At 33.2% G+C, this 26,008-nt stretch overlaps 2 protein-coding genes across 3 annotated transcripts; both read left to right on the forward strand.

Moving 5' to 3' along the window:
* The first annotated feature begins 838 nt into the window (after nucleotides 1-838).
* LOC130444935 (integrator complex subunit 2) lies at nucleotides 839-25,546 on the forward strand. The gene is made up of 14 exons (XM_056780325.1): nucleotides 839-1,095; nucleotides 1,151-1,426; nucleotides 1,482-1,847; nucleotides 2,893-3,157; nucleotides 5,339-5,548; nucleotides 6,953-7,112; nucleotides 7,262-7,544; nucleotides 7,607-7,833; nucleotides 10,081-10,372; nucleotides 11,206-11,624; nucleotides 11,806-12,003; nucleotides 21,758-21,925; nucleotides 22,463-22,676; nucleotides 24,247-25,546. Exons 1-14 carry the CDS (start codon nucleotides 1,080-1,082, stop codon nucleotides 24,534-24,536), a joined length of 3,384 nt encoding a protein of 1,127 aa, XP_056636303.1. The 5' UTR covers nucleotides 839-1,079; the 3' UTR covers nucleotides 24,537-25,546.
* LOC130444934 (probable ATP-dependent RNA helicase DHX34) lies at nucleotides 12,489-19,809 on the forward strand. 2 transcript variants are annotated; one of them, XM_056780323.1, is made up of 8 exons: nucleotides 12,489-13,421; nucleotides 14,678-15,078; nucleotides 15,851-16,046; nucleotides 16,141-16,449; nucleotides 16,507-16,783; nucleotides 16,842-17,144; nucleotides 18,130-18,593; nucleotides 19,161-19,809. In XM_056780323.1, exons 1-8 carry the CDS (start codon nucleotides 12,602-12,604, stop codon nucleotides 19,781-19,783), a joined length of 3,393 nt encoding a protein of 1,130 aa, XP_056636301.1. In that variant the 5' UTR covers nucleotides 12,489-12,601; the 3' UTR covers nucleotides 19,784-19,809. The 2 variants fall into 2 exon arrangements, with proteins under 2 accessions (XP_056636301.1, XP_056636302.1); XM_056780324.1 differs by having other exon boundaries at nucleotides 12,502-13,421; nucleotides 16,558-16,783.
* Nucleotides 25,547-26,008: the final 462 nt, after the last annotated feature.

The following is a 26,008-nucleotide window of genomic DNA, read 5'->3' on the forward strand; positions in this document are numbered from 1 at the left end:
TTTAATGATGAATAGCTCAAGAATGAAACGTTGCCGTCGCTCGATTGGAGATTCGAGCGTATGCCAGAATCCCAAATTTAACAAAAATTTTAAATCTAGCTGAAAAAGTAAGTTTTTAATTGACTTTGCTTCCATATTTTTCCTACTTTTAATCAAGAACGTGATGATTTTTCCACTGTCATAAATTTAAATAAATCGCACATTTATGCCCCGCCTACAGTCTGGCGTCCTTGGCTTTTATTGGCTCTTAATAAGCTCATAGCAGAACTGTGGGCTCGATGTATTCTTGCGTCGGTTTTTAGTGCACGAATCAGAGGTTTGTTCTTGGTAGCTACACTGGCAGAACTACTTCTGGAAGTGTACAATAAAGCGTTCTTTATAGCAGAACCAGCACTAGTGTCGCTGTTCTTAATAGCAGTGCAAGAGAACTAGTTCACCCAGTTCACTGGGTGCAGTGCAAGTGTAATCTGAAAGCGGTGGCACTAGATCTTCGACATCGAAAGAATATAAAATATCAAAAAATACTAAATCTTTTTTCGTTATTGTTAATACTGCAAGGCCTGAATTACATCAAATGACCTCAATCAACCAATGCTCCATTGCTCTCTGCACGTTATCGTTCTTTGTATCCGATCGAACTAATTCTTTACACTCATAAACTGGCCCAGTTCAGTACAGTTTCAGTGCAGCTACCAAGAGCAAACCTCATAGAACATGATGAAAATAAAGGCTATAATGCTTGGATTTGGATAAGTAGACAATTAAATATTGGCGAAAATCATGTGCAACTAGATGGCGTTGAGTTTCGATTCTATAGAGGTGAACTACAATACAATCTGTTGTCAGATTTACACACAATATATACAACATATATAAATAACTAAATGATGATGAGGCATTGTCTATATAATATATATTATTTTGAAAATGGAGATATTTCGTTCTTTCAGGCCTGTATGTATTCATCCCTAAAAATACAAGACATAATTCCAACAGAAACGAAGAAGAAACTAATATTATTGTAAATTAGGGTTATAGTTTGTGTTTTGTTTTTCAATTGTATACTACACCGTATCAAAATGACTTTTAAAAAAGGTAAGGTCAATGATATTATTATTAATTGAATAATAAAATGAAATATTCTTTTTAGGAGTGGATCCGAAAGTTTTTCGAGCTATTCAACACGTTAACGTCGAAGAGCTAGCAAAATGTAGCGAACACGAAATACGTCCAGTTTTACCGTGTTTGGTTAGAATGGGACTAATTTCGCCGCTCGATACATCCAGAAAATGCATGAATATGAAAATGACGATATTAACAATCGTTTCTGGAATGGAATTAGTGAATTCTATAGTTGCCTTACTTTCAATAGATTTTCATAAGTTGGAAATTGATGTCAAAAAAGAACAGCAATTACGACAGAAAGGTATATATAAATTATTAACTTTTAAAATATATGGTTCATTCGAGTTTTATTACAGGAAATACTCTACTCAATGATTCAATTTTAATTGGTAATTTATCTAATACTAGTATGGCTCTGGAGTATGAAAGAAGCGACATGACTCGTCGATTGAGCATACTACTGGGAGAACTTCTTTTTATTCAATCACAAATTCAAGATGGAACAGAGTCAACATCTGACCGCGAAACATACATGAAGTCATCAGAACTGTTTGATAATGATATTTTTGCAGAAGAATTGTCAGATATAATATGTATAGCATTAGCAGAGTTGCCGACTACTTTGAATATTTGTACAATAGTAGAAACATTGTTACATGTACATAATGGTCCATCTATTATTTGTAGGATTGTCGCCAACTTTCCAGATTCTTTTAAAGAAGGTAACTAATAAAATATAAATTATCTTTCTTCTGTGAATTTCTCATATATTATCATTGTTAAAGTATATAAGAATAATGAATCTGTTTAAGAACAAAGGTAAAGGTATACACCAATTGTTCTGAAGAGTTATCATAAATCTGGTTAAAAAATTACTTTCCTTTTGGTTTCAAAAATATTTGTTGAAGAAAGATTGCTTCTCCAGTTGGGGAGGAATATATCAACTTGGTATGATCTGTTTTCCTTCTTGTAGACCAAAAGTAATCTAACCCAAAATCCCTGATGATGTTATTGAAAAATCTTTAAATTGGTCAACTAAGTATGAGCAATAACAAATTAGTTGAAAATGGCAATTTTGGGTCCCCTTGTTATAGTTTTTTGGTCTGTTTTTCTTATTGTAGACCAAAAGTAATCTCCTAATCCAAAATCTCTGATGGTGTTATTGAAAAATCTTTAAATTGGTCAACTAAGTATGAGCAATAACAAATTAGTTGAAAATGGCAATTTTGGGTCCCCTTGTTATAATTTTTTGGTGTTTTCTTTATTATAGATGACTACATTTAAATTTTAGGCATTTACAATCCATTTTTTATATGATATTTATTGACATTTTAAGAAAATAAAAAAAATTGTGAAAAATAAAATTAGAATTTCAATAAATTACAGGCCAGTAAAGTGGGAGCTACAAAAAAAATGGTGCACCATGGATGACATGATTCCTGATCTTGTAGTTGTCTGGAATGAAAAAATTTGAAAACTTCTTCATCTGTAAAGATGTCGCTATCGTATTGACCTTAGCCAACAAAATTCACAAATAGTACCATATGAAATATAATTTTTTTGCCTCTTTTTTGAACTTTTCGAATTTCTTAAAAATACTCCATATTGAAATATTTTGAAATCCAAGGCAGAAAAATATATTAAAAAGATTTCCACCAAATTTCCGAGGAAACAGGTAGAATTTGAGATGTCATATCAACTCCTTGACCAGAATACCCCATTAACATAATTGCATTTAGAATAATGAATTATCTCATTTAATTTTAGTGACAACGTATCTTATACAAACTGGAGAAAAACAAGAGGAAAGCATCTCCAGCATTATTAGAATTAATGCGATTTCTCTTATTTGCAAAATGAATCCACATCAAGCTTTATCTATAAGAAGTAAATGTGTGGAATTATGTAGAATGCCCGCATTGGCTATAACCTTATCCATGGAGCATAATAACAAGAATGATATATGCGATTTAGAAAGTGATATGGTGGCGTTTATCTCTGGATTATTATTGGGAAATGATCAGGCTATCAGGTATTGGTTCTGATAATTCCTTTTCTCTTAACTTACATCTAATCATCCCGCTCCTTAGATTTAAATCTAGAACCTATTATAAGAAAAAATCAAGACTCAATAAACAAAAAAAGTGAAAATCTTCACAAAAAAAGATAAGAGATGCCCCACTGTGAACTGAATCGTAAACAACAGGTCCACATCACAATATTTAATTTTCAGAATCAGTGAATCATTTAAAAGTATAGATAAACAACAAAATTACACAAAACATTTATTCCTAAGTAAAATAAGTTACAAAATTGAATAATACTGAGAAAATAATGAACGTAAATAGGGTATTATACATAACGAGAAAGATTTTTTCTATAATCTTCAGGTAGGTACTTCTAGTAGGGTTTCTGGTTAACGGTCAGTAGTTAGTTGTGATCTGTGAAAGTTTGCGTTTTATTAAAGGTCAAATTATTCTTAAATAAAAGTTTTGTGAACAATAAAGTATATAGTAACTGTATCTTCAATAAGTCGATTTGCAGATTCGCTAAACGTCCTAAGTTGGAATTTCTGGAACCGTTGGCGATATACGAACAGTTTACCTTCATAACAATCAAAACAATGGACTGAGAACCATCTCCAAAGGTTATTTCAGTGGCCAAAATTAATGAAATAAAGTTTAAATTGCTACCTCATGCACTTTATTCGCCAGATTTAACCCCCTCGGATCATTTTATGTTCCCAGCCTTGAAAAAATGACTCGGCAGTCAAAGATTTTGAGGAGCTTGATTTTTATATTTCTCTAAACTAACTTTACTTAATACATTTTTTTTGGATAATGTCTTTCCACATTTTTAATTACTTTCTGTTATTATATTGGTTAAGTTATTATTTATTAAAACAATTAGTAATTCTTATTGATTTAGTTATTATCTATTTAAATTAAATTGAGGTAACTACCTGTTAGTACAGATTCTACACCTATTGAGTCCGCTCAAATTGTAGCACTACAGGCTGGTTTCAATTACACCGTCGGGGTCAAACGTCATTGTCAAAAATCAATCAGCAGCAAAACGAATTTACAAATTGGATATTCAGGTATAACGGCAACTTCATAAGTCCGAAGTATGATTGTAAATAGACGGTATGTCAGAGATTTGCTAGTGTTCACGTGGACTGGACACCCGAAAAGTGGAAGTTTGTATTGTGCTAAAAATATAAAATTTAGATGAATATACTGAAGACAGAAACAATTTTCACACACTTATATTAAAGAACAAGTGTTTTTTTGAAGAAGTTTATGGTTACTAAATTGGAACTGTTGGTGATAGTCATACTGAACACACTGTTTACACCAACACTCACAATTACGCGTCTGACGCGCGAAACATCAGACAGTGTAATTATGAGTGTTGGTGTAATGGTAGTATAAACACTGTGTTCAGTAAGTTCATGGTTAGCTTAAAGCGAAATTTATTTAGAATGAAATAACACTGATTATCAGTTACTACCCAGGCGTCACCTAGTTAATTTGAGTCCTCAATGATATATCCAGGAGGTACTAGAAAAACATGTATGCGGTCTTAAATGTGGTAATATGAGATGGACAACAAGAAGTCCTGACTTTAAGCCAATTTAACGTATATGGGATGAGCATGGAATAAGAGTCGAGGCAAGAAATCCACTACCAAAAACGAACTAATAAGGACAGGAGGTGGCGGAATAAGCTATTTAATAGTATTTTTGATGATTTTTTTCTTTAAAATTTAAACATTGTGCAATTTTAACTGATTTTGTTGTTGTCATCTTATGCAACACAATATTCTATTTTAAATAAAAAAGATCAAAGTGATTTTTTGATTTTGATTCATTTTTTACTAAACTAAAGGATTAGTATAGGAATATTTGAATACATTTATGGTGGCGTCATCTATCGTGTTAACGAGAAATCATATAATATAAACAGAGGGAGAGGTATGCATAAAATATAATAAAATCGTGGTTAGTACTGTTAAAAAAACACATTTATAAGATAATAATAATAAAAAGATTAAATACTTTTTAAACATTAATAAAAGTAATAGTAAAGAAACAATAAATAAAAAAAATATTGTGTCGCCATCTAGTGTCAACGAATCAGTCCGGATTTTAGATTTTCAGAATTTTAGAAGTACGGATTTACGATGTTCAACTGTATTAATTTTATTTTAGAAATTGGATAGCTCTGTTCATTCGAACTGGACAAAAGAGAAAAGGTGAAGTCTCCAGCAACGCCTTACAACAACTTAGAGAAGAATTACAAAGACGCTTATTACATATAATAAACGCTTCTTCCGAAGGAGAATTGCCAGACATAATGGTTGTACAAGCCTCAGCATTATTGCGACTTTTTTGTGCACTTAGAGGTATTGCTGCTATAAAGTAAGTTTACCCTACTAGAATTAAAATGAACAAAAATTAAAAAAAAAAAAATAAAAAAAAAACCAAACCGAGAGAAACCGTTTTTGCTTGCAAGTTCTCTTTTCGATTTCTTCTAGCCAAAAACCCTAAATCTTCGCCTTTCGTCCTCCAGAAAAGTTGGCAAACACAACCCCAGGCCCTGCAGAAGAGCAAATGCTATATCAGGGGTTACCCCAACAAACCCTCCTCCTATAAAAATTTTCCTTGTCCTACCAAATTCTATCCGAATCTTTCTCTTGAAGATACTAATCTAGTTAAAAAATGTGACATATACAGACGAGAGGACAAGGTTTTAATTAAATGTGTGAATATCACTAAGAAAAATACACAGTAATATGGCCTTAAAAGTGGGAAAGAATGACAACACAATACACATTAACCTAATGTTTCTCAACGTGGGGTTTACCCCCTGACGAGGGTAATTTGATTGTTACTTAATCCTTATGTCTAACTACCCATTTTTTTTAATTAAAAATCAAGCACAAGAGGGTAAATCCTATTACACTCGAGTAGTTCGATTGGTGCCTGCCATATAGAGACCTGTGGATATTAATCTTGAACAGCTGTAGGTTGTGGTGTTTGGGTAAAAGATGTCTTGGTAGCTGATTCCACTGGCTTGCACTTCTCCAAAGAAAGGAGTCACGATATATTAACGTTCTGGGCGTCTGCAGGCGAATTCGGTGTTCAAGAACCACGTTTGCCTGTCGAGTAGGTGGAATTGAGATGCATGAATCTAGACCTAGAGGATTAGACGTTGCTGCAGAGTATATAGCTTTTTGCTCTTAAAGAGGGCTTCAAGTTTTTGTGAAACTGCCTTATTCGACCATGTGACTATGCCACGACATACAACAAGTGAATTTGCCATGATGGTGATGTCTTATGTCCAGATAGGACCAAATCCTAAGTATCCTGGATTTTTGCTGCATTGAACTCAATCAAATTGCTTCCACCACACTCCAGAATGTTTTATTATTGATGGTGTTGATCGGTTGCTGCCTTTGGGTGCTAGGGCGGCTTATTTTTGTCTAGTAGATCATTGGAAAAAGAGAATAGATGACAAGCACATACCTATTGACATGAAACCTTTCTGGGGGCTGTCCAGCCAAATCGATCTGGATAGATCGGTATTTGAGAAAATGACTGAAGCAGTTGATGAATAAGAACGATAAACCTAAACGATCTTAAATTATTCTAAAGGTTGACATACCAAACCCTGTCAAAAGCCTTCGATATGTCCAGTTTTCGTTTATGTCGACCACTGGAAAATCGTTTTCGACCCCCAATGGGAATCCCTATTGTAAACGTACAACCCATAACAAAATTTTAACTAGATCTCTAATTTTTATTTATAATTTTCAATTCTAGGTTCCAAGATGAAGAGGTCAATTTAATAGTTCAGCTTTTGACTTCCCATCCAAATCCTACTCCGGCCGGTGTTCGATTCGTATCTATCGGATTATGTATGTTAATAGCTTGTCCTTCTTTGATTCTTTTACCTGAACACGAAAGACGTAGCATCGAATGGGTGAGTTTGTAAAATAATTTTGCATTGCATATTCCTAATTTATTTAAAATAATTATGGTCCACTCTACTATACTCTAATTAATTGCCTCAACACTTGGAGCTAAATAATCTAACATATAGGATCTAGCAATGATGGAATATTGTTTCAGGTACAATGGTTAGTTAAAGAAGAGGCTTACTTTGAATCGACCAGCGGTGTTACTGCCTCATTCGGAGAAATGTTACTATTAATGGCGATTCACTTTCACAGTAATCAATTGAGCGCCATCTGCGATCTAGTATGTTCAACGCTTGGCATGAAAATAGCAATTAGAAATAACAACATGACGAGAATGAAACAAGTTTTTACACAAGAAATTTTTTCCGAACAAGTCGTTACCGCGCACGCTGTTAAAGTACCAGTAACTAATTCGTTAAACGCCAACATGACAGGTAAAGCCATTTGATATTTAGAAAACATTTTTTCTCTACTTTTTTATATACATAAATTCTAGGTTTTCTTCCGATCCATTGTATCCATCAACTTTTGAAATCCAGAGCGTTCGCTAAACACAATGTTAATATTAAGAAATGGATTTACAAACAGATTTGTACGAGCGTAAGTCCATTGCATCCTGTTCTCAGGATGTTGATTGAAGTTTACGTTAATAGCATAATTGTACCAAATGCAAAAAATACCGAATACACTAATAAACCTTTAACGGAGAACGAAATCAGGAAGGTTAGTGTTTAAAAAATAACAAAACTTACATTAAAAAGAACCCGGTTCGTTCCATTATCTGTATAGAACTTAGACGTCTCTACTAATTTTTCGTACTCATCCATATATTTATACAGTAGTCGGCATAAGTCAGGCAACTCTTTCGAAAAATCGGTATAAGTTCGGCAACCCTCAAAGTCTGGCAACGCTGTCCAAAAGGATTAAAACGAAACATGTTCATGTTTCAGAAAGTCATGATAACAAGTGCTCATCGAGTAGACGCGTTTTCAGAATGAATAACCGATACAAGTTCACGCTATAAGGAATAGTTTTCTTTTTTTGTTACATCGTATCTGCGGATTACGAAACTATGTTTATCGAATTCCAACAACAATTTTCGAAATCGCCGCTACCGAATTGTTGCAGCAATGTGGAAGACGTACCAAAAATTTTTAAAAACGGGCTCTGTTGACGACGCGCCGTGTTTTGGACGACTGGTATATGTAACAAATAACGAAAATATGTAGCGCTGATTGGCAGTTAATTGAGCAGCCGAACCAATATGTAGTGGTGATAGAGAGCCTTAACTATCAATTGTTCATTACGACGAATGCTGATACGCAGTTCCAGCATTCCATTTTGTGTCCGGACGAAACAACCTTGAAGCTGAACGGTACCGGTCAATCGGTATAACTGCGTGTTATTGAATGACTAGAATCCTCAAGTCTTAGTTGAAGAAGAATTAAATATGCCTGGATTATGTGTCGTGATGGGGGGTGTGTACAAAAGAAATAATCAACACGAAGGAAGTTCAGCGGGCTACCCGGACCGCTTGTCCAAGAAGGACATGCTGATTTCATCAGTGTAGCGCGCGTGCGACCAAGAACATCTAAGAGCATCACAGACGATAGAAGCTATCTGTCCCTATAAGAAGAATCATTTGTACGCCGACTAGATTACGCGAATGGCAAGAGCCGAAATTCAATACCGACGGGCATTTTGAATATCCACCACCATCCACCGAATCAAGAAAGAGCTCTCAATCTGTTAATCCTTCCGGTGTCCGGACCCGTTGAGGTTTTCTATGTTGTTTGCGGATGACTCGTGTGTCCGTACTTTTTTGAGGTTCACGTGACAGGTAAAAGTTATCTAAAAATGCTCAAAGATTTACGTGGGCAAATGCACAACGATCCAACAACGCGTTATGAGTGTGGGAATACGTTAATGTTCATTTTGGAGAATGGTAGGCAGACGAGGCATTCGCTGAGAGGCCCGTACGGTCATGTGACCTGACACCTTGTGATTTATATCTGTGGAGCCTTCTTAAGGATCCCGTTTTTGCAATAGGACCACGTACTGCTATTGAAGAATTTAAAACTATTCGCGGACAGATTAACTTGCTTCGCTGGACCTGCCTCTCCATTGAGAAACTTTGCTGTAAATGAATTGATCGAATTCGAATACTTATAGTAAGTAACCCTTTTTCGAATCCCTTTTGTAATTATTCCTTTTGACGCTGCATTTTTTCTCTTAATGCAACTTTATTGCCCGACTTATGCCGACCTAGCTATTCCGAGTGATACGGGAGGTAATTCAATCCAAAGCCTGGCTGTGGAGGATTCAGTCGTTTCTCGGAAGCAGACCGTGCATTGTGCATGCGTGAATTTCACAAAAATGTTAATTCGCGACTGTAGCGCGTAGAAAATTCTGCATTGATACGTCAGGTGCTTGACTCATTAGAAAATGTGTCGAGTAGTTTGAAGATCATCTTGACAAACCTGACTTGTCTATTCGGAAGCGTGGTATTAGAAAGATCATCAGTTGGTGCAAGAATTGAAGCCTTGTTTTCGAATGAAGGTCAATTTTATCTTAAAGGACACGTCAACAAAGAAAAATTGCCACGCAAACATCAGAAACTCCTACATTCGCCTAAAGGCTACAATGTCAGCGCGAGAAATTATAGACCTTTACTTTTTAAAAAGATGAAACGAGAAGCACAGTTACAGTAGATTCAGAGGGTTATGTGCAAATGTTTGACGACTTCTTCATGTCTGACCCTCAACGCCAAGGAACATGGTTTCTCGTTATTTTATTTTACCCGATTTCGTGCTATAATGAAAAAACTATAACGTTAATGGGCCTTTTTATTGCGAACCTTAGACTAGTATTTATATTTTAACGTGTTTCGTAGACTCCGGGCTCTCGCTCTTGTAGTAATTGTCTTTAGATGTTGAGCAATAACGCAATAATGATTTGATTTGTTTATAGGTATTCCAAAGCTCAATTTTCGGGCAATATTTTGATCAGAAACAATCTATCTTCAATATGGAATTCGATCTAAATTCTGAATATCAAGATGTGGTGGTGGATAATACAAGTCTAACACCACAGCTTCTTCTATTGTATTATTTGTTACTTTATGAAGATTGTCGGTTAAATAACGCTCATACTTTAGCCGTTAGTGGTAGAAAAATAAAAAAATACACGCCTGAATTTATGTCGGAACTACCAATAAAGTATCTACTACACCACGCCCAGAAGGATCAAAGTTCTTACTCAGGTACAGCTGTTTTTTTGAATATAAATTAGTAACCAATAGTATGTAATAAAAATTATATACTAAAATTTATCTTTTAACATAGTAGTGACCATTTTTCCTTTATTTGTGTGTAACCTATTCAAAAGTGCTGCTCTATTTTCTAATTACAAAAACGTTCTTACCAAATAATCATTCACAATAATTTCTGAAGAACACATGACTTGGCATATTAATCTTCTTAGTCTCTTTTGTACCCATTTCTACCACTTTTTTATATAATTTACCATCTTCCTATAAAGTTTTTCTTCTTTTGGCTCTCAGTTCCTTTGTTTGATCTAAATATCTATTCCTTTTTCATTGTCTTTGGTTTCATTTATTCTAATTTCATTTCTCAATTTTGCTCTTACGTATTGTAATGTTACAATTTTCAGTCACAAAACGGTGAGATGAATTTATACACACTGTGTATCTCAGCTCATTTATACACTAACACTTACTAAACTATTGACTTATATTTATTATTAAACTATTATCTAATTTATTTGAATTCACCGTCTAGTTTATTTTTCACTATCACTATGACACCAAATTATTTATAAAGTCTGTCTAGCTGTTAGACTCGTTTTATATACACTATCATCATATTCTAGAATCCTCGATTTGTTGGAAATCTCTAATTTTCCGTAAACGAACAAAAAGACCTTTTTAGCCACAAACAAATAAACAGAACTTTAAAAAAATACAAAAAGTACCTGGCGCATCCTCCACCAAACTTTAGATTCGATTAACATGTATTATCTTAACTCTGTCAGACGCGATCTTGAAATATATACATATTCTTATATTATTTAAAGGTCTCTTTGGTCCATTGTTGAAGTTACTGGCAACGCACTTTCCTCACTTAACTTTAGTAGAAGATTGGCTGGACGATATGGCCATTCATACAGAATATAAACCCACACATATCACCGAATTATCAGTAGTGGAAGCTTTAGGCGAAACGGAAACCAATCCTTTAAAATGTGCGAAGCTTCTACAGTTATTATTAAAACAAGAAGCTATAGATATTTGGCCGTTTGTTGAGATATTCGCTCAGAATTCCAGGAGGTTTTTGGACGATAACGTACCGAGGTATTTGCAGGATTTATACAAAGACGTTTGGTTCAGATTGAATACAGTATTGCCAAGGAGATTGTGGGTATTAACGGTAAATAGTCTAGTTGATGATTTTTCCAATTTGACTAGAATTGATGTCGCTGAAGATCCTCTACAGGTAAGTATCACTGCAGATCTTTTTCTTTTATGGCTTGACTAACGAATTTCCCTCATCATTTTTCATTCCACAAAATACACTAATTTACAAAATTGAACAAAAAGAAAGCAAAAACTACTCTTAAAAATTTTTTTTCATTGGGATCCCATCTTCTATTTCATCATTACCGATGAATTTTCAGATAATGAGATGTGATGAAAGAGTTTTCCGATGTGCTCCAATGTATGCGATCGTTCTAAGAGTATTAAGGGCCAGTTTGGCATCATCTCGAAGCCAATTAATGCAGCATTTACAATCGAATTTAAAATTAGATTATTCCGGACAAGTTGTGAACGAAAGCGATAGAGAAGATATGTGTAGAGCTTGCATTGCTGCACAGGTAAATTTTTGATTATTAAATATATTCTGAAGATTATTTTTCATATTGCATCATATCCATTTATATGCTTAAAAAATATTTTGATGATTGTTGTGTTTAATTGCGTTTGTAATTTTCCAACTACAACAACTACTAAGTAAATAATTATAATCCATTCATACATTTTTTAATAAAAATAAATTCATACATTAATTTGGGCAGAGACGGCACTGTCGACGGACATAGAACCACAGTACATACTCTAAGGTATGTTCAGTGCCGAGTACTGTGGATACGCTTTGTTCGCCGAGTTAATTCCGAACCATTTTAAGGACTGATATGTGTATTATCGAATTTGTCGTTCGGGGTTTGTTCAATTTGAAATTTAGTAACAGCTCTGTATATACGGATCACATCAATTTCGAAAATGTTTTAGCGGTATTCAGATTTTTTTAGGACTAAAAGTTCCGTTCGGTTGCTGGTGCGTGATCCGCCAACAGAGCTATGTTTGACAGTGACAAGTGCAACATAACCTTTAATTTGCGTATGCATTGTAAATAGTGAAAGTGTTAAATATAAAAAGCGAATTATAAATATACAACTTATTAATTAATTGTATATGGATTATCATAACCGTAAATATGATAAAAGTCGATATAAACGAAGAAGATCTAGATCCCCAGGAGAAAGGGAGCCTCGAAAGAAAAAGATTATTACAGACTATAAATCTGAACTTTATCGTTTCCTGGAAGAACAAACAAACATTAGTAAAATTGACGATTTTTGGAAGTTTTACGAGAAATATGAATCGGTACAAACTTTACGAAAACCAGATGTAGATAAAAGTAAATTGTTGAATATAGACTTGATAGACAGTGCTTCCGTATTATATGAGACCCTGCCAGTTTTGGATAGAAAAGGTCATAGAGTGGAAATAAATGAAGCAGATTTTAAAGATTTTTTGCTTGTTATAAGAATATATCAAGACTTTCAACAAAAAACTTCCTTTTCTAAACTGAAGAAATTAAAATCATTCCAAAACGATCTTCCCATAGCCCAACACAGAGATGAAATTATACAGAAATTAAGAGAATGCAGAGTAATTTTAATAGCTGGTGATACAGGCTGTGGAAAATCAACACAAGTTCCACAATATATTCTAGAAGCTGGATACAAAAAAATTGTATGTACGCAACCAAGAAGAATAGCATGTGTGAGTTTAGCAAAAAGAGTTGCATATGAAACTTTGACCGATTATAAAAATACAGTTGGTTATCAAATTAGATTTGAAAAGACTAAAAGAAGTGATACAAAAATAATATTTATGACAGAAGGGCTTCTCCTGAGACAAGCCTCTGAAAAAGAAACATTGGAATCATATGATGTTATTGTCTTGGATGAAGTACATGAGAGAAATTTGCATGGAGATTTTTTGATAGGTAAGTTTTATTCATACATACATTGAGCTGATTTGACATTAATGTTAGAAACTAGTGGTAATTTTTTTCTGGAAACTTCTATATCACAATTTCGTTTAAGATAAAATATTTACTTATAGTTAGACTTAAATGGATCTGAAACTTTGTTATTTTAAAAGGAACACAATGTTGTATGTAAATATTTAACTGAATTTAACTTACATTATTTTAAAAAAACAGTTCTATTGAATCAAATTGGGTGCCAAGTAAAGTTTTTACTTAAGCTTATATCAGATAACTAATGACTAAACATTTTTATATTAAGTGGTCAGAATGATCAACAAATTTGTCCTTATACTGTCTCATGATGTGTATAAATGTTTCTATTGGATGAATTGTTCATCTGAATGCACATGGAATTTTTATAGTTTCTCCACAATAACCATTCAATTCAGATATATGATTGTAAGCATAAATTCCCATTTTTAGTGTAGAATCCACTATTGAGAAATAATGGGGTTGTCAGTTTTGAAAAGTGAGTTGCATAATTTTCGAGATATCCAAATGTATCGCCAATTTCTTAGCTATCCTATAATTTTTTTGAAAAAATTTAGGAAGATGCAGGTGTTATTATTGTAAAAGCTTGGGGAAGATATCTTCTGCCATTTGATTGAATCTGAAAAGCATTTGTTGTCTTCATCTTCTGCTATGAAGACAGCATCATCTGCGTAGCATTCAATTCAAAACTTGCTGCTTATCATCATGCATCCTGGAGTTTTCACTCCTTTCATTATGTGGTTTAGAACTAGACTGTTATTGGAATGTCATCTGTGAGTTTGTTGTCGTGCTGTATTTTTGTACGATTTAGTGAGTTAAATTCTTTGACTATTTGTACGTCTATGAGTTTATCCTGTCGAAAGCTTGGGTTAGGTCAACAAAGCATAGGAAGGTCGACTTATTATACTCAGGAACTCTGAAAAATGAAATATTTAAAAACTGCAATGGTTTAACATATAATATTCCAAATGAACTTATATAGAAATTCTTCGTATGTATATTAGAAACAGAAAGTTTAATTTAAAAATTGATGTTGGGATCCACTTTGTGTATAAACGAAAGTTTTTGACAACTGAATATATTTAAACTGAAACGAATTTTTTGGAATATTCACATATACAAATTTTCAGAATAATATTATCAATAGCTTCTAATTCAGCTCAAAGTGGAATACTCTATATGTTTTTTCAAATTTTTTTCAACTTACGATTTATTTGTAGGCATAATGAAATGTTTACTCAGTCAAAGGAACAATTTTAAATTAATACTGATGTCAGCAACAATAAACATTGAATTATTTTCAAAATATTTTTCTGAAGAAAACATTCAAGTAATACAAGTACCTGGAAGGCTATATCCAATCGATATCCAATATAGACCAATAGTAAAAGATCCTTTTGAAAGAAAAAAAGACAAACTAGATTGTACTCCTTACTTACAAATATTACAAATGATCGATGAAAAGTATCTACCAAGTCAAAAAGGTGACATGCTGATATTCCTTAACGGTTTTTCAGAAATTTCAGTATTAGCAGATGCCATTACAGAATATAGCCAATTGAAAAAGAATTGGATCGTTCTGATATTACACAGTACATTGTCATTGGAAGAACAAGATAAGGTAAGCTCAGTACAATTAAAAACCAATTGAATTGAGAATTTTAAAAATATGAATAAAGTACTTGACTGAGACCAGAAAGATCTATTGCATCTACCATTTGCTAGAGCCTAGAGCTTGGCTGGACATGTATATCACACTGTTTTTACAATCCCAGATCATTGATAACTAGTATGATTAGATTCAGGGAAGTTAATTCTCAAGCTGAATACCAGGGCTTGGGAATATTTTTTTCTTCCTCTAGTTTATTCAGTATTTCCAGACATTCTATGATCAACTTTCATTGGATTATTTGTGAGTTGAGATCTTTTATAGCTGCTTGACTGACTGAGAGGATTGATATATGTTTTTTCCGGTTCAAGCTGAATTGTGTACACCTTCCAATAGCTAGAGCTTTCACTTGGATAGCACTAGGATGGGTTCCTTTCGAGTGAGGGTATTTGGTTCTTGGCTCAAATACACACCCTCATTCCTTCTGCAGTTTTGCAGACATCTTTATAATATGTTATGAAATTATTGAGTGAAATATGTCGTTTTCCAGTTCCCTTTTGCCACACAGCAATAGTGAAAAGTTCTTCTAGATGTGTTGGCATGTTTTTCCAGTGGATCTTGTTTTATTAAAGAGTTCCAGTATTTCTGCTCTTAATTTTGACAGTTCTCTTTAAATTACTCAGTTTTGCTGAGGAATTTCTGCTGTATATTTCCAAGAGTAGCTAGGGGTTTTACCATCCTTCCATAAATAGTCCTAGACATACATATATTTTTTTTCTTTCAGGTATTTGATTATCCCCCTGAAGGTGTTCGTAAATGTATCATTTCAACAAATATAGCAGAAACGTCAGTTACCATTGATGGAATTAGGTTTGTCATAGACTCTGGAAAGGTTAATAGGATGAGCTATAATACTCAATTAGGAGTTAACAAGTTGAGCGAATGTAATATATCTCAAGATAGTGCCAAACAAAGAGCAGGTTAATAACTAAGTGTTTTTTGGTTTATACATTCAATTGTTATGTTATGTAATTGTTAGTCTGAATAAATTTCAAGGTATGTTGTTATTTTAAGGTAGAGCTGGTCGTACTGGTCCTGGTGTATGTTTCCGTTTGTATTCTGAAGATGATCTAAAGAGTTTCGAAGCTTTTACTCCAGCTGAAATTCATCAAGTACCATTAGACTCATTGCTGTTACATATGATTTCATTGGGTCTTAGTGACATTGAAAATTTTCCTTTTATCGAAAAACCGGCTACAAAAAGCTTGGAAGAGAGTTTGGAAAAACTGAAATTTATCGGAGCTTTAGAATTAAATAAGGAGTGTTTATGTTTAACCCAATTAGGGGATTCTCTCAGTCAATTACCTGTTGATTTGACAATAGGTAAACTTTGATATAAACTTTTTTATATAAAATCTATTATTCAAAAAACAATTTTAGGTAAGATGTTGATAACTTCCACAGTTTTTGGAAACGTAAATGCAGTTTTAGCATTAGCATCTCTTCTCAGTGTACAAAATCCATTGACGCAACAGGCTCAAAGAAATTTGGAAGCTCGTGACCTCAGAAAACCATTGGAATCGAATCATGGAGATCCTATAAGTCTGCTCAATTTTTACAAGGAATGGTTAACTATAAAGCAAACATCAACTCCAGCTAAAGGATATCACTCCAAAAGAGATGGAGGATATAATTCAAAAGTGTGGGCTAGAAAAAGGTATTGAGGAAAAATGGCAGATTCGATTTCCATCTTGCTTGTTGGTTTTCTATTGTAGATGTATAGAGGAGCAGAGATTTTATGAAGTGACAAAATTGATTGAACAATTTAGAGAAATTCTACAGGAAGCAGACCTTCTGCCCAAGTTAATAGAGCCTGATCTCAGTAGTGGAGAAAGATCAATAAGGTTTGGTGAACTAAAGCAACTAAAATCGATGCGATATCGATTGAAGAACGAAGAGAAATCGAGGAATCGAAAACAATTGAAATATGAAATGCACGATAACGATGCTGGTAATGAAGATCATGGAAAAGGAGATATCAGAGATGTGGAATTTAGGATTTCTCATGATTTTAAGAGGTGAATCTATCTTTTTCTTCGAATAAACATACTGTTGATATAATACTAGAAGAATTTGAAAAAAAGGACTTCTTAAAGTAGTTGGAACTTGACAACCAATTACATGGAATAAGCACTTCACCAAAGTTCCATTTCAACTAATTTATTTTATATTTCTCCAACTATATTTCTCCATGTTTTTTACTAGATTGTTTTTACAAAGTTTTACTCGTTAACGTCCAAGTTTCTGAAGCAGAGGTTAGAGCAGGCTTTTTTTAACTGGATTTATGAATGTCTCGAAACAGAAGTTCTTAATTATAAAAACATATCACATTTCTTAGAAAAATATTTTTTCCTGAATCATTAAGGTAAACCAACCTAAGCTAAAGTAAACTTCCAACCTTAGTTAAAGTAAATTTAACCTAATCTAATCAGACAATGGGTTCTTCGTTCTGTTCAATAACATCATAAGATAGTACAAAATTTAAATGTAAATAGAAAGTTGAATAGATAAAAACAAAAACTTATTATTCTCGACTCTTTCCTCCCATCTCTAACAAATTCAGTGTGAAAATGAACTCTACGACTTTGAAAACGCTCATTTAACGTATAACGAAAGACTCCTATACCCTCCAAATCAAAATCTACCCTTTGTCGAAGAAAGCTTTTTATTTTTTACTCCTTACCGTAAAAAAAAATTAAAAATCTTAGATTTTAGCATGTATTTGAGTTAAATACAGTTTGAATGAATTATTCGTAGATCTGTTGATATTCTTTTTTGATATAAATATAACTACAAGCTATTTTAATTCAATCATTTACAATAATATAAGGGAGTTTGATTTATAAATTCTCCAACAATTTTTATGCTTTCATCTAATCAAGTCTTACTTTAACTTAAAATGGTAATTTTTTGTGACTAGTTCTTTATATTTTCATTCTTTTCTAAACTAAATTACGAACTACTTTGTTATTGAACAATTTCTGTATAAATAGTTTGTTTTAGGCTTCAAAAACTTTTGAATGATGCATCAGCTAACAGCTTTAAAGACCTTATGATGTTGAAATTAATCTTAACAAGCGGTCTCTACCCTCAGATAGCTGTCGAAGATGAATTTAATTCTTCAAAAACCGTCTTGGAACGATTATATCACACCAAACATAAAAATTATCTTTTTCTCAGACCAGATAGTTACTTTGCTACAGATCCGGAAATATTAGAATTACACAATGACGATATCGAAGTACCACCAGTTGGTTACTTTAGTAAGAGGCCGATAAGTAGAAAACACCAAATATTGGTTTATCAAACAATATTAGAAACAAAAAAAGTTTATTTGGTGAATACGATGAGAATGCCCGCATTACAGACTCTACTACTATTAGGAAAAACTGTTGCCACAAATGAAACTTTTACGAAATTTGTAGTTGACGATTTTTTGCTTTTGGATGCTCCTTATTTTGGACAAGGTAGTTTTTCTAACTTCTTATTATACCTAGATGAGGATTTGTTTAATTTGTTCAGAGTTTGTGCTTAAAAATTCTTGAAATATTTCAATATTTATACTTCTGCAGCTACCATCAACATACAATTGTCTTCAGTCTTCACAAGCTTTTTCGTGTGCCATTCAAATTAAGATTAGTCATATAATTACAATAAAAGGGGGTAAGAGATATTAGTCAACCTCCAAAAAAAAGGTGATGGGCCACAAAAAGTTGGGGAATACTATATTAAATAAATTCTTCATATTTTGAAACCTACAGTCTTGGAAAATAGACTGTCTGAATAAATCATTATAAACTATTCCACTGAATGTCGTCTCCACATTTTAACTAAATTATTGAGCGGGAAAGATCGTGGTCATGAATACGATTGTCGTAAGTGCTTAGTGGATTGCACCCAAATTGAGTTTTTCTGACCAAAGCAATGTGTTAAGAATTTATATGGCTTTTTCCCCTTGTTGCACTCTATTTCTCCCTCTCGTTATCTACCCATATATCAAATCGAGATGATTTATCAATTTTATTTTATTTCAGGTAAAGCAATACTATTAAAGGCGATCGCTCTAAGAGAAAAATGGAAAAACAAATTAGAATCTAAACTGAAAGATCCCTCGAACACAAAAGTTGATGAAAAGGATATTTTCTATTTCACCGAAGAATTAGTCGATTATATGTCATCAGTAATCAGTTACAACATTAAAAGATTATTACCGGCTGATCTAAAAGAACTTTATAACCATGATTGCGAATTATTCGAAAGTCACAAAATTGCAGAAACCAGTAAAAACCCTTTTTGTGAAAATTACCCCATAACGAAGAATTACCAATATGGAGGTATAAATGTTACTGAAAACGTCGTTTATGGTTGTCTCCTTCAGGAACAGTGGGCTTATGAAATTGAAGAAACAGTTGCAAATACGCCATTCGTATGCAAACATTGCAACAAGTCTCGATTGGGCTCTAGCTTATTTGGAAATATTTTACATGAAACATTTTGCAAATGTAGAAAAATGAATAGAATTAGCCGCCAAGATGAACAAGTAGTTGAAGTTGAAATTGTTAAACCTAATTCCAAACCTTTCCATTGTACGTTCTGCGGGAAAGATTTGTTGTTATCACCTGTGGATATTTTAAAACATAAAAAATCTTGTAAATAAAATTAAATATCTTACTTAATGATAAATCACTGTCTTAATTTCCATTTTATTTGTTCGAACTTTAAATCGAATTGAATCTTATCAATTTTTTATTAAGATTACTCCCAATATCAAGATATTACATTGATTTAAATGTTATATTGCAGTGCAGTGCAACATTAAAGTCTATTGTGTTCCTCTATCAAAAGCTACAAGGAGGTTAGATCCTCGTTTGTTGTTTGTCTACCTTGGCTTGTTAACTAAGGATTCTAGAACTGCACAGATTAAAGTTTTCTTTCTTACAGAAACTACATTCTAGTTTCTGCTAGAACTTATCTTTACAGGTGATTTCTCTGGCAGGAGTAGCCTGAAAAGAAACTAATGAGGACTGTCTGAGATTTAGATTTTTTTGTATCTGGAATTCTCAAAGTTCTGAGGGACCTTTTTTTACCATCTTGAACCAAAATTCTATAAATCATGGATGGAAGGAGGTTAGATCTTCGCTCTTTTATGTTGATAGTCTTCCTGGCTTGTATACTAATACTGAGTGAATTGAAACTTCCTTTATCGTTACAGAATCGACATTCTAGTTTCTGCTAGAGCTTATCTTATCAGGTGCTTTGTGTGGCGGGAGTGCCCTAAAAAGAAGCTAGTGTGAATGATCTGAGATTCAAATTCTTTTGGACCTAGCGCTCTTAAAGTTCTGGAGGAACTTATTGGTTTATTTTCGCCCAAGAGGGCAACGTTTTAAACTTCTGTGTAACCAAAATTCTGTATATGCGAAGAGGTTAAATCCTTGCTTGTTCATGTCTAGCGTGGTTTGTTAACTAGGCATTCTAGAACTGGATGAATTTTTCTCTTTACTACAGATTCTATATTCTACAGTTTCCGCTAGAGCTTATCTTATCAGGTGCTTTCTACAGCGGGAATGCAATGAAAAGAAGCTAGTGAGGTTATTATTATTTTTGTATCTAGCGATCTCAAAGTTCTTAAGGAACTTTTTGGTTAGTTTTTGCCCTATAGAAGGCCACGTCTTGAACTCCTCTATAACCAGAGACCCAGACTACTATTTTTCCTTATTTTATCAAGTTCTTTCAGGTAGCTGCATATCAGCTTTGAGTCAATGAAATTGGGGTCCTCTAGGCTTTGACAATTGCTACATCTATTTCGCATTTTTAGATTCATTTCAATGCATATTTTATTAAAAAGTATTTCTGTAGACTGCTTGGACAGAAGCCTCGTGAGTGAATATTTACTACCAGTTACAGCTCATGTTATGGTTTTTAAACCATCTAGATAACATTTAACGGTATTTCTCTTCCAAGTTTATGAATTTCTTGTCCCAAATTTCCCTTTTAATCTCTCCTCAGTTCTTTTCATTTCATTAGTATTTTCATCATTGGAAGATTCACTGATGAAACTTGATTGAGAAATTCTAAGGATGACCTTGTGGGTTAGGTGAAGAGGTATGAAATCTGTGAAAATTTGAAATATCCTACTTGAACACGTTCTCATAGCTTCAGAAATACACACACGGACAAGTCTTTGAACTTTGTTGGGGTTTACCTCATTCTATTCATGATGTGCATGCTTTGCAAGTCTTAACAACTAGAATTCTGTACGCCATTAGTTCCTTTAATGGTTTAATAGCAGTTATTATATAAGAGGATCCCAGTTTATTAACTGTTACATTTGAGAATATCATTGCTTCTCTATGAAGTTGACTTGAAAAAACCTTTGACAATGTCCTGCTTAAGGATTGTGACTCATCTCTTATATAATAGACAAATAAATAAGATTATCATTAATATAAAGAAGCATAATGAAATATAAGCTGGAATGTAATGGGAAAATTTAATTTTGATTATTTTTGGTACACACTATATTGATTTAGGTGGTCTACTCATTAGTTTTCAGTAAAATTAATAAATTTATGGATATGGTGCATGTAAATAAATTATATTGGAAAATATTTTATATTGCTTTGATATACAGGAAGCTGCAGCTATACAGATGTTGATAGAAACTTGTTCAGAAACAGAGTCTGATAAAATAATACCCGGAAGACAATGGGCCCTTCAAGAAGTTAGATCACTAGTGTGTAGTTACCTTCATCAGGCTTTCATTGCAGATACAATGCTATGTAAGCTAGTTCATTTCCAAGTGAGTATAATTGTTGATTTCATTTCATTGAAGTTAGAAAAGCAGTATGAGCAGACAAAAAATAAGCAGAAAATTAAGTGTCATATTGTGACATTTTCAGCTGTGATAGTTTTTGAGAAATTGATAATTGAGGTAGAATGTGCCCATAATTAAATGCTCCGTTGTTAAATGATATAAAAAAATTTATTAGACGTCACGAAAAAATTATTTTTTCGAGTTTTCTCAGCAGAACACTATCATAGGTGAAGAATTATAGACTCGTGTGGCCTAGTTAGTGCGTGTGTAATTAAATGCTGCGGAAACTGAAATTTTTGGATACGTCACGAAAAAAATGACTTAACAGTCGAGCATTTAATTATACAGGCCCTAACGAGTCCAAACAAGTCTATAATTGAGTTAGAATTTCTGGAACCGTTGGTGATATTCATACTAAACACACTATTTACACTACCACTACAGCAACACTCACAATTATTTAATTATTGCTCTGCTAACTTCAATGACATGTTGATTTCATTGTTTTCTATTTAATTTTAGACTTACCCTAGCGAATTGATTGAGATAGTAGTAAAGGGGGTACCTTCAATGCACATATGTTTGGATTTCTTGCAAGAATTAATGCAACAGCCAAGTCTCAATAAACAAATTTTCGGAATTCAATTACTATCCTACATTAGTTTACAATATGCTTTACCGAAGAGTTTAAATTTGTGTGTTTTGGCGCTTAATTTGTTATATGCCCTTCTCGGAGGTAAGATAAATTGTCAATTTGTTCAATTCTTCTAATGCTAAAAGATTAAGGTTTGCTATTATGATTTGAATGGATAAAACCATAGTTTAATCCTGAAATTTGCTTGATTCATTGAAGATCAGAAGCGTCGATTAAATGTAATATTACCTCCAATTGGAAAAAAGAAATTATGACAGAAAGATGCAACAGCTGTAGAATTTAATCCCAGGGCTGATAGTGAGGCCCCAGATTAAAAACTTGTTTCAGCAAGACGAAGAAACGAAAGTATGAGCGAAATATGCAAAAAATAATTGATTTAAAGGATCGGTATAGCAAAGCGCACGCGCACGATCCTCCATTTTAAAAAACCGTGGAATTTTGTTATGCATAACCGATTAAAATGTCAGAGGTAACGACGGCGTTTCAAAAGAGATTAAACCAGTGATATATCTGTTATATTTAATCTGGAATGTGATGCTTTGTTATTTGTTCTAATTTTGATAGGTTATGTACCTACTTGTTTACATTAAAATATAACTAAAATTGCGTGAAAGAAAGCAGTAGAGACTCAAGGACAAGTACGAAATCTAGCAATTGACATGAGGGAACGGGATAGGTGATAAATGAAGCAAGCAAGTACGTAGCGCGAACCTATACAAGGCTATGAATACTGATACTTTTTATTAAAACAGTTTTTTTGTAGACGGCAACGTATTTCGGTCTCATTTAACTAATTAACCCACAAACGATTAAAAATGATACTACAGTATTTTGTTTTGATTATATATAGGTTAGGAACGCTTTTGAAATAATTGAGGTTAAGAACAAGCTAGCAATGCATTATCCATGAGTCGAAGTATTTCTGATAAGATTAAGAAATCAGTTATCTAATGGCTTTTCAATTTCAGGAAATAGTATCAAAAAATTTCTCTCTAAGTAGATTTGTTTTTACCTGTACAAGTTTTTACATTTCTTACTGAGGTCTAGAGTATTCAATAACCTCTTTGAAAGGGAAGTTATCCACTTTTTGACATTCTCATCTGTTTTAAGGATGTCTCTGACATACCCTCATACTTAACTGATTCATTTTCATTTTTAAATCGTACGTACCACTTTTAAACAGTGTTTGAGTTACTATTTTATCAAGTTGCCGTAGCTTGTATTTTCTCACCATCTATATTTTTTCGGGTCAGTGAACATAAATTTGAAGTTTGCGTTCAAAAATTTGAATCGAAGCTTTGTTTTTTGGAAACTACTTGATATAATTTTGACACTTTCCAGTTTTTGGGCGATTTGGCGAAAAAAAAAACAGGTAAATTGACTGGACTACTTCCCTCAACCGAAAAATAGTATGTTGCAGGTCTCTTTGCTCACAAGACGAATCGCACGTTTACCTCCACCCGCGAAAACTCACTTTCCGGACTTGTAACGAATACTATTACAGAAAATTAATCATTCGGTACATACCTATGATTCGATGACAGTTTTGAATGATTTTGTATCGATTGTATAGACGTATTTTTAGTTATAAAATTCTTTATGATTATATGCTATAAATATATTGAGATATGTACTTTGTAAATTGTTTTAGGCCTCTCGAGTGCCCAGAGGGTAAAACTCTTCAAACCTGTCCTTCCAGCATTAGTGCGAATGAGCGAAGCGTTTCCGCCTCTAACGGAAGACATCATCAATTTAATTATGCAACTGGCAAGAGTGTGCGAGTCGCAGGCATCGTTGGCATCACATTTTGATGCTCATTTAGGAAAGAGTTTGGAAATTGCGTCTCAAGAAAGTGCGGAATTGTGCGATTTAACGCAGAGGACTTTTTCTGAAATTTTAGACAAGACCGTCTTGAGAGACAAAGTGTATAAACAAGATTGAGTTCATGTGTTTTAATATTATAAATAGTTAATAATCTAAGTCTCAATCTATCTCAATCACTAGAGATAGTTGGAGTAATGGTAAACTATTTTAAAAAATAGTTATTTATGTATCAAGGCACTAAAATCATACAACCAGGCGAGTGCAGTGCAGTACCTTTCATAAACCCTTTATATTTTCCTAAAACAAAAATATCTTCACAATTCATTCCATTTTACATCCTTATATTCGACTGTTCTGAGGTTTGGTGAGGTTGAACGTTTTTTATTTTCATAGAATGAAAGTGGCAGATCATCACCATCTGACTCGATTTCTTGCAGGATCTCTTATAGTATGACTTAATTTAAGTCTCTTATTACCTTATTTTTTTTGTCATTCTCATATCTGTTCGGAATTTTGTCTTCTTGATTTTATTTTCTTTAGCCAACTTCTTTGCTCAGCTTTTTGCAGTCTTTTCAGAAGTTCAGGATGATCATAAGTATAATAGCACCGCCGACGACGTAACTATAATAAAATATGTCCAAATAAAAGGTTTTGTTACTAACAAACAACTATCATTATTTAAGAGTAACTGTAGGTCACATTGATTATGCCTGAGAGTGTATGCAGGTCGTATTTTTGTGGTGCCTATTTCATGGCAACATGAATTCAAACGAGGAGTAATGATCCATCTCAAAAAAAATCTATAAATAAAGCATTAGATTGTGTTGTAAAGGAATGTATAATATACGTCCTCTCTACCTCTGTAACCTTGACATCTTCATTTTGGTTTTCCCATTCGATTTCAAAGTCGAAAACTTTTTAAAAATTTTAGGTTGAGTCTTATTTCTTGTCCCTCGTAGATCGTAGGTATTCGCACTATGTATTAAAATACGGAGTCTGTTTTTATCGCGGTAGAGCGTAAAATAACACGACACGAATCCTACTGACTACGCCAGTTATATATTTAACTTGCGAAACTTTATATTTAAAATTTTATTCACAATAAAAACAAGTTACAATTTTAAAAATGGTTGAATGAACTTAATTAATCTCAACGGTGGAATTAACTGAATTCATTGAATTTACTAGATTCATTGAACGAACTAAATTCCTTGAAAGGCGTATACAACAAACCTTATTTATCTGGAAATTAATGCTGACAAAGTATTTATGAAATTTAATCTTTTTGCGTTTTAATTTTTAAAGTAGTTCGGATTTTTCTTGATGTAACTAGGTCTAGTTTTTTATCAAGACTTCACAGTCTTAATACTGACTCCTTAATGTAAGATTCTGGTTTGGACTTTTCCTCACCTAGTCTACTAAACACGTGCTTACATAGTACTTCACAGCGACATTACACGTACGCAGATGTTTCTTCTGCTATTTTCTGTCAGGTTATTCTTTGTAGATGATTATTTAGTTTGGAATACATCTGTAAGTTTATATAATATCCTTATAACATTTTTCAATGGTTAGATTCGATTTGCATT

The sequence above is a fragment of the Diorhabda sublineata genome, chromosome 6 (genome assembly GCF_026230105.1).
Source record: "Diorhabda sublineata isolate icDioSubl1.1 chromosome 6, icDioSubl1.1, whole genome shotgun sequence".
NCBI classification, from domain to species: Eukaryota; Metazoa; Arthropoda; class Insecta; order Coleoptera; family Chrysomelidae; genus Diorhabda; species Diorhabda sublineata.

Excerpts from the sequence above, each read along its gene's own strand:
- LOC130444935 (XM_056780325.1), top strand. Across the intron at positions 7,113-7,261 it reads AAAGACGTAGCATCGAATGG|GTACAATGGTTAGTTAAAGA; the intron begins GTGAGTTTGTAA and ends ATATTGTTTCAG. Across the intron at positions 22,677-24,246 it reads GTTATATGCCCTTCTCGGAG|GCCTCTCGAGTGCCCAGAGG; the intron begins GTAAGATAAATT and ends AAATTGTTTTAG.
- LOC130444934 (XM_056780323.1), top strand. The coding sequence starts at position 12,602 with ATGGATTATCATAACCGTAAATATGATAAAAGTCGATATAAACGAAGA. Across the intron at positions 13,422-14,677 it reads GCATGGAGATTTTTTGATAG|GCATAATGAAATGTTTACTC; the intron begins GTAAGTTTTATT and ends ATTTATTTGTAG. Across the intron at positions 15,079-15,850 it reads CATTGGAAGAACAAGATAAG|GTATTTGATTATCCCCCTGA; the intron begins GTAAGCTCAGTA and ends TTTTTCTTTCAG.